The following is a 9,805-nucleotide window of genomic DNA, read 5'->3' on the forward strand; positions in this document are numbered from 1 at the left end:
TATTTTATTTAATTTTTCTTTTTTATAATATACTTTTTCCTATTTTTGAAACATCTTATTTTTAAATACGTTCATTTTATTTTCCTATTTTTACAGTACTCTTTAGTTATATTGTATTTTCCCATGTTTTTGATTTCGTGTTTTTGCTAGTCTAGTTTTTCATATTCATTTTCATTTTCAAGTTTACCTATTGGTTTGACTACTCTCTTTTTTAACTCCTGTTTTTATCCTTTCTGTTTCTTCTCTTCTCTTTTTTCTCTCTTCTTTCTCTTTTGTAAGTATGTGAGTTTCTTTGGGTGCTCTGGCCTGTTGAGTGTTGCTTTCACCATTATTCTTGGGGTTTTGTTTTCTGTGCTGTGTGACCTGTGAAGCCCTGATGCTATAGTAAGGAGTTGGACCTGAACTCCCTAGGTGGGAGACCTGAGTCCAGGACTCTGGATCACCAGAGAACTCACAAACCCATGGAACGTTAATCAACAAGAGCACTCCCAAAGGCCTCTATCTCAATGCTAAGACCAAGCCCCCCACAAAGGCCGCAAGCTTCAGAGCTGCACATCTCAGGTCAAAACTTCAGCAAAATAGGAACTCAATTCTGTCCACTAGCAGACATGCTGCCCAAAGCCATACCAAGCCAACAGACACCCCAGCACACTACTGGATATGGCACTGCCCTTCAGAGAAACAAGATCCAGCTCCATCAACCAGAACAGAGGCCCAAGTCCCCCAAACTAGGAAGCCTTCACAACCTTACCCATGGAGGCAGACTCCGCAATTATGAGAAACTACGACCTTCCAGTCTGCAGAAAGGAGACCCCAAACACAGTAAATTAAGTGAAACAAAAAGACAGATAAACATGCAGCAGTTGAAGGAACATGGTAAAAACTCGCAAGACCAAACAAATAAAGAGGAAATATTCAGTCTACCTGAAAATGGATGCAGAATAATGACTGTAATGATGATCCACATCTTGGAAATAAGATGGAGGCACAGATAAATATAATGGAGGGGGTGACTGAGAAGATACAAGAAATGTTTAACAAGAACCTAAAAGGAATAAAGAATAGACACTCAACAATGAACAACACAATAACTGAGATTAAAATTAAACTAGAGGGAACCAACAGCAGAATACCTGAGGCAGAAGAGTGTATATGTGAGCTGAAAGACAGAATGGTAGAAATAACTGAAGCAGAGCAGAGTAAAGACTAAAAAGGAATGAAGAGAGCCTCAGAGACCTCTGGGACAGCACCAAGCGCACCAACATCCAATTATAGGGCTCCCAGAAGAAGGAAAAAAGTAAGGCTATGAGAAAGTATTTGAGGAGATTACAGTCAAAAATTTCCCAGACATGGAAAAGGAAATAGCCACCCAAGTCCAGGAAGCCCAGAGAGTCCCATATAGGATAAACCCAAGGAGAAAGATGCCAAGACACATATTAATCAAACTAACAAAAATTAAACACAAGGAACAAATATTAAAAGCAGCAAAGGAAAACCAACAAATAACATACAAGGGGATCCTTATAAGGCTAACAGCTGATTTTTCAAGAGAAACTGCAGGCTAGAAGGGAGTGGCAGAATACTTAAAGTGATGAAAAAGGTACAACCAAGATTACTCTACCCAGCAAGGATTTCATTCAGATTCAGAGGAGACATCAAAAGCTTCACAGACAAGCAAAGTAAAGAGAATTCAGCAACACCAAACCAGCTTTATAACAAATACTAAAGGTACTTTTCTAGACAAGAAACATAAGTGAAAGAAAAGGCCTACAAAAACAAACCCAAAACAATTAAGTAAATGGTAATAGGATCATACATATCAATAATTACCTTAAATGTAAATGGATTAAATGCTCCAACCAAAAGATACAGATTGGTTCAACCGATACATAAACAAGACCCCTATATATGCTGTCTAAAAGAGAACCACCTCAGATATACGGACACCTACAGAATGAAAGTGAGGGGCTGAAAAAAGATATCCCGTGCAAATGGAAATGAAAAGAAAATGGGAGTACCAATACTTACATGAGACAAAACAGATGTTAAAGACCATTATAAGAGACAATGAAGGACACTATATAGTGATTGAGGAATCAATTGTAAGAAGATACAAGAATCATAAATATATATGCACCCAACATTGGAGCACCTCAATACACGAGGCAAATTCTAACAACTATTAAAGGGAAAATGGACAGAAACACAATAATAGTGGGGTACTTTAACACCCCATTGACACCAATGGACAGATCATCCAAACAAAAAACTAATAAGGAGAAACAAGCTTTAAGCGATACACTGAAACAGTTGGACCTAATAGATATGTACAGGGGATTTCATTTAAAAACAGTAGATTTCACTTATTTCTCAAATGCACATAGAACATTCTCCAGAACAGACCACACCTTAGGTCATAAATCAAGCCTTGGTAAATTTTAAAAAAGGGAGGTCATTTCAAGCATCTTTTCTGACTATAACACTATAAGATTAGATAACCACTACAGGAGAAAAGCTATAAAATAAACTACAAACACATGGAGGATAAACAATATGCTTCTGAGTAACTAAGAGGTCACTAAAGAAATTAAAGAGGAAATCAAAAAATACCTAGAAGCAAACAACAATGAAAACAGGACAATTCAAAATCTGGGATGGAGGAAAAGCAGCACCGTAAGAGGCAAGTTTACAGCAATATAATCCTACTTCAAGAAACAGGAGAAACATCAAATAAACAACCTAACTCTACACCTAAAGCAACCAGAAAAAGACGAGCAGAAAAAAAAGCCCCTGAAGTTAGTAGAAGGAAAGAAACCATAAAGACCGAAGTAGAAATAAATGAAATGAAGGAGATAATATCAAAGATCAATAAAACTAAATGCTGGTTTTTTGAGAAAATATAATTGATAATTCATTAGCTAGACTCATCAAGGAAAAAAAGGGAAGTGAAGTGAAATGTTAGTCGCTCAGTCATGTCCGACTCTTTGCAACCCCACGGACTGTAGCCCACCAGGCTTCTCTGGGATTCTCCAGACAAGAATACTGGAGTGGATTGCCATTCCCTTCTCCAGAGGATCTTCCTGACTCAGGGATCAAACCCTGGTCTCCTGCATTGCAGGTAGATTTTTTACCATTTGAGCTACGGGGAAGTCCTACCAAAAAAAAAATAAAAAGGAGAGGAATCAAATCAAGAAAACTAGAAATGAAAAAGGAGGTTACAACAGACAATGAAGAAATGCAAAGGACAAAAATACTGTCAAAACAATAATTTTCACAATGTGTATGGAAACACAAAAGACCTCGAACAGCCAAAGCTATCTTAAGAAAGAACAGTGGAGCTGGAAGAATCAACCTTCCTGACTTGAGACTATATTATAAAGCTACAGTCATCAAGACAGTATGGTACTGGCACAAAAATAGAAATAGAGACCAATGGAACAATATAGAAAGCCCAGATATAAAACCACACACCTATGGGTACCTTATCTTTGACAAAGGAGGTAGGAATATACAGTGGAGAAAAGACAGTCTTCTTCAATGAGTGGTGCTGGGAAAACTGGACAGTTACATGAAAAAGAATGAAACTAGAACACCTCCTAAATTATATACAAAAATAAACTCAAAATGGATTTAAGAGTTAAATGTAAGGCCAGAAACTGTAAATCTCTTAGAGGAAAACACAAACACTACAGTCCTTGACATTAATCATAGTGAGACCCTCTGTGAACCACATCCTAGAGTAAAGGAAATAAAAATAAACAAACGGGACCTAATTAAACTTAAAAGCTTTTGCACAGCAAAGGAAACTATAAACAATGTGAAAAGACAACCCTAAAATGGGAGAAAATAATAGTAAATGAAACAACTGACAAAGAATTAATCTCCAAAATATCAATCAGTTCATGTAGCTCAATACCAGAAAAACAAACAATCCAATCAAAAACTGGGCACAAGACCTGCATAGATATTTCACCAAAGAAGACATATACATGGCTAATAAACACATGAAAAGATGCTCAAATCAGCTATATTCCCATACAAAATAAAAGGTTTAACGTTTGAAAAAAAATAAAAATAAAAAAGATCCTCTTAAAGTCTTCAAATTTTCTTACACAATTAACAGAATTTAATTGTAATTTTCATGCAAACTCTTAAAATTAGTTGTGCAAATATACATTGCATTCTACAGGAAATTTAACTATTAAAAAGAAGCTTTTAACTACTTTGTTCTGTAGTGAGAATTAAAATACCAAAGAATATACTGGGTTATGGGCTTCCCTTGTGACTGAGCTGGTAAAGAACCTGCCTGCAGTGCAGGAGACCTGAGTTCAATCCCTGGGTTGGGAAGATCACCTGGAGAAGGAAAGGCTACCCACTCCAGTATTCTGGCCTGGAGAATTCCATGGACTGTATGGTCCATGGGGTCACAAAGAGTTGGACGCGACTGACTGACTTTCACCTTCACTTTTCATACTGGGTTATGGGCTTCCCAGGTAGCTTAGCTGGTAAAGAATCTGCCTGCAAAGCAGGAGATTGCACTGACCCGGTTTGATTCCTGGGTCAGGAAGACTCCCTGCAGAAGGGATAAGCTACCCTCTCCAGTATTCTTGGGCTTCCCTGGTGGCTCAGATGGTAAAGAATCCTCTTACAATGCAGGAGACCTGGCTTTGATCCCTGGGTTGGGAAGATCCTCTGGAGGAAGGCATGGCAACCCACTCCAGTATTCTTGCCTGGAGAGTCCCCATGGACAGAAGAGCCTGGCGGGCTACAGTCCATGGGGTGGCAAAGAGTGAGACATGACAGTGACTAAGCACAGCACACTACATACTGGATTACAGACAGCAGACAGTATAAGATGGGCAAAATATGAACAGAAAACACATTAGGGCAAGAAGTTCTTTCTTCGTTGAGGAAGAATTGTATCAAGGCCTTCGTGTTCTAAAATAAGAGAAATGAGTTTAGTGTGTACTAATAATAGACCTGTTAGATAAAATGTTAGTAAAGTTAGTGAGGAAGATTTCTCAGGCTCAATTAATATTTTATGAAATTCTGCACATAACAATTTTTTTCACACTGAGTAAAATGCTAAAAAACTGTATTCATAAAACACCACAGGAGATAGATTTCCTCTTCAAAAGAAGTATTTTCAGAATAAATAAAACATGACAAGGAATTCCTAATATACACAAAAGCGGTTCTCACCCGGTCTTCCTTCTTAGGCAACTGATCCTTGATTAGAGTCTTGGTTCGTCTGAGAAACCACCCAGACATCTTTCTTGCGAGCCGCTGCATGGCCTTTCGGCCCGTAGCTAGTTCTCTTTTTGTTGCTGTGTGTCTCTGACCATGTTCTACTGGGTCAGAAAACTGCTTCTTGAAGTGGATCCTGCTACCTAATAGTCCTGGCACAGCCCTTTATAAAGGCAATAAGAAAAATGTTAAGGCTTTATTAAACTAATAAGAAACAGACTTCTTTTTGCTCTTAAGAAATATACACTAAGTCACGTGTTTATTAAGGATAACAGTAACAAAAGGCAAGAAAGCAGAATGTTCTTCATGACAATTTCAGTGAATAACTATAAGAAGATGATGGGACTGGTAAATTACTTCAGATATTTATTTCAGGGACCAGGAGTAATACATAAAGCTGGGTTTTCCTGGGACTCTACTGTGCATACTATGTTTGGGAGAAAACACCTCTGTAAACAGACAACTAATTTTTTTCAGAAACAAATAATTAGGAAGAAAGGTTAAGAAAGTAGAAAATAATTTTCTAAACTCACCAGTCCATAACACACCACAATTCTTTCATGTTGTTCTGAAGAATGGTTCCAGTGAGGCCAATTCGGACATTACATCTTAAAGCTTTCATAATTTCTGTTACTCTAGCCTTTGGATTCTTGATTCTATGAGCTTCATCTACAATGATAGCTGACCATTCCAAACTACAAAGTGAGACAAAAAGGAAAAAAGGTTGAAAACATGTCCCTTTCTTAGTCTATATAATTTTAGCCAGTTTTCTCTACCAAAGTTTTGGAGTTTTTCTTCTCTACTCTCTGATGATTCCACAGAATTTTCACTTAGTTGTTTAAATGATCACAAGTTTGGACAACCCATGAAAGTAAAATGTGTAGGGAGACAAAAGGGCAGAGATTCTGTTTAGGGACAATGAAAAGAAATAACTCACTGAACCATGACTAAAATCACAAAAGGAATCTTTTAAAAGTAATAAAAAAGAAAAATAAATATAAAATAAGCAAAACATAATGCTAATTATGAATGAAAAATATCAATATAATCTCATGATTTCTACAAAGTTGCACTACATAGCTCTGCCTGCTAAAAAGGTTTAGGATTGATTATTACCCCAATAGCAATGAACAACCACAGTGGTCAATCCACTAAAAGGAAGCAGGATCCCACGGAGAAATAGTTGGTTTCAGCTATGCAGCAAGGGAAATACTGGAGATTGAGAAAGCACAGATGCTTTCAATGACAAATGGGGGCATGTCCAAAGAACACAGGACCAAAACTAATTAGAAAATTAAAGCATCATTAGAAATAATGACTATAGGGTAGTGTAAAACACTGACTATATAAAAATCCAAGGGTTATATGAAAAAATTCACTTTAGACTCTTATCTCATGCCATGTATAAAAATTAACTCAAAATACATTGTAGACCTAAAAAAAGAGCTAAATTTTAAAAGTTATAAAATGCAGGAAAAATTCTTGTGACTTTGGGTTAAAGAAAAATTTCTTAGATCTATGACACCAAAAGCATGGTCAATAAAAAAAACTTGATAAGTTGAACTGCATCAAAGTTAAAAAAAACTTTTGCTCTTCCAGACATCATTAAGAAAATGAAAAGACATGATACAGACATGCTACTGAGAAAATATTTACAAATCATAATCTGATAAAAGAATTTGCATACAAGATTATATAAAGAGCTACTACAACTCAACAGAAGTTAAAACAATCCAATTTAAAAGATGATAAAATATTTTAATAGACACTTCACCAAAGAAGATATATAAAGGCCAATAAGCATATAAAAAGTTCATAATTTAAAAAAAAAAAAAGAGAGAGATACCACCACAAACCTATTTGACTGGCAATCTGGAAAGACTGACAAAATTAAGTGTTTGCAAGGAAAATTAGACACACTGCTTTGGCAAAGTACAGACATTTTTCTAAAACACTATGGCTGTTTCTTAAAATGTTAAAACTCCTTACACCACTCAGCAATTTCATTCCTAGATATCTTTCCTCTAGAAATAAAAAATTTACATTTACTCAAAGATTTGTACATGAATGTTCACAGCAGCATTATTCATAATAGCGCCAAACTGGAAACAATCTAAAGGTCCATTCATTAGATAAACAAAATGAGGTATATACAATAGTACTGTTCAACAATAAAAAGGAATAAACTACTGAAACATGTTATAGGAGGAACCTCAAAAATATTAAGCCAAAGAAGCCTGATACAAAAGACTACATACTGTATGAAATTTACATGAAATCTCCAGAAAAGGCAATTCTATAGAGACAGAAAGCAGATTAGTGGTTGCCTAGAACTGGAGATGGGATGAAAGACTGATTGAAAACAAAAAGCTGTTTGAGGTGATGAAAATGTTCTTAAACTGGGGTGGGGTGATAACTGCACAGCTTTATAAATTTACTAGAAACCATTCTATACTTAAAATGGGTACATTCTATGGCATATAAATTGCACCTCAATAATCTATGAGTCCACACTGATAATCAAAAAAAGGGGGTTGGGGAATGGGAGAGAAACTTTGTGGATGACCACCGTACCAATGTGTTAGTCTGAAAATTGGAAATGGCGGCAAAAGAATCAAGCATTCACCTTGCTATGTCAGTTGAAACTGTGGTTAATTCCTAATTGTAGGAGGATGCTGTTAATAAGTGTAAAAGAAATGATAAATTTAGGAAAACATTATTTTGAAAACACAATAAAATAACTGATTCAGACAACAATAATTTCTGAATGTTAATACCACTAAGCAAAAGGACTGAAGGACCAGAATATTTAACTAGCAGAAAAGTATAACCCCACAATTTACTTCTAACTGTAAAGGGAGAAACATATCTTTAAGGTGAAGAGATCTGATGATCATCTCCTTAGCCTATGGGACAAACTTTGCAACCTTAACAGTAGAACAACATGACATTAACATTTCCTGATGTAACATAATATGAAGTCCACAGTATCATTTATGAAGCATTCTAGTCAAAAATGTCTGATCTGAATCTAATTAAGTCTTTAGATCAAAATCAGCTTACCAAAATATATATGGTAGAGGAATACACAACTCTTTGAAAAAGCAATCAGATAAATTTGTGAGACACCCTAAACGACAACTGGCCTGGTCTCCTCAAAATGTCTTACATTAAAAAATTAAAATTGAGGGAATGTTCTACATTAGAAGAGACTAAACAAGGTTTAATAGTCAACACACACGTTAACTTATATCTTGCCAAAAAAAAAAGCACACATAAAACCAGTGAATATAGGGATTGAGTATATAGATATTCATGTACTATTACCTCAATTTTTCTATACGTTTGATCATTTTCTTAATATGAAGTTCAATAAAGAACAAGAGATTAAGAACAAAGGAAAGGAGGAAAAAACAATCACAAGATTTTAAAGGCAGGGAAGAAGATGAACAAAACAACTTACGAAACCAGAGGAAGGAGTATCCCATGCCAGTAGCAGAGAAAGCCAAGAAACAATCTAATTAATGTTATTGAGTTCTTAATTAATGTTATTGAGTTCTTAAACGACCAGATGCCTATGGAAACTGGATTAGGTAAATGTTCAACACTGATATAATGTGGTTCACTGGAGGAGGGAATGTCAAACCCCTCCAGTATTCTTGTTGCAAGAAACCCATGAACAGTATGAAAGGCAAAAAGATATGATGCTGGAAGATGAGCCCCCCAGGTCAGAAGGTGTCCAATATGCTACTAGGGAAGAGGGCAATTACTAATAGCTCCAGAGAATGAAGAGGCTGGGCCAAAGTAGAAATGATGCTCAGCTGCGGCTGTGTGGTGCTGAAAGTAAAGTCCGATGTTGTAAAGAACAATATTGCATAGGAACCTGGAATGTTAGGTCCATGAATCAGGTAAATTGCATGTGCTCAAGCAGAGATGGCAAAACTGAACATCGACATCTTAGGAATCAGTGAACTAAAATGGACGGGAATGGGCAAATTTAATTTAGTTCAGTTCAGTTCAGTCGCTCAGTTGTATCTGATTCTTTGCAACCCCATGAACTGCAGCACGCCAGGCCTCCCTGTCTGTCACCAACTCCCGGAGTTAACCCAAACCCATGTCCGTTGAGTCGGTGATGCCATCCAACCATCTCATCCTCTGTCATCCCCTTCTCCTCCTGCCCTCAATCCCTCCCAGCATCAGGGTCTTTTCAAATGAGTCAGCTCTTAGCGTCAGGTGGCCAAAGTATTGGAGTTTCAGCTTCAACATCAGTCCTTCCAATGAACACCCAGGACTGATCTCCTTTAGGATGTACCGGTTGGATCCCCTTGCAGTTCAAGGGACTCTCAGAGGCTTCTCCAATACCAAGCATCAATTCTTCGGCGCTCAGCTTTCTTCACAGTCCAACTCTCACATCCATACATGACCACTGGAAAAACCATAGCCTTGACTAGATAGACCTTTGTTGACAAAGTAATGTCTCTGCTTTTGAATATGCTGTCTAGGTTGGTCATAACTTTCCTTCCAAGGAGTAAGCATCTTTTAATCTCATGGCTGCAGT

General features: G+C 36.8%; 1 protein-coding gene across 4 annotated transcripts in view; it reads right to left on the reverse strand.

Moving 5' to 3' along the window:
* Window positions 1-9,805, reverse strand: part of LOC104985718 (DNA excision repair protein ERCC-6-like 2) — a 158,752-nt gene that overhangs the window by 107,734 nt on the left and 41,213 nt on the right. For all 4 annotated transcript variants that reach the window (XM_010836019.1, XM_010836018.1, XM_010836021.1 and 1 more), the window contains 2 exons: window positions 5,781-5,942; window positions 5,203-5,410 (listed from right to left, as the gene is read on the reverse strand). In XM_010836019.1, the coding sequence (XP_010834321.1) occupies window positions 5,203-5,410; window positions 5,781-5,942 (370 nt within the window). The remainder of the gene's footprint in view (window positions 1-5,202; window positions 5,411-5,780; window positions 5,943-9,805) is intronic.

This window comes from Bison bison, unplaced genomic scaffold (assembly GCF_000754665.1).
Source record: "Bison bison bison isolate TAMUID 2011002044 unplaced genomic scaffold, Bison_UMD1.0 scf7180017864057, whole genome shotgun sequence".
Taxonomy (NCBI): Eukaryota; Metazoa; Chordata; class Mammalia; order Artiodactyla; family Bovidae; genus Bison; species Bison bison.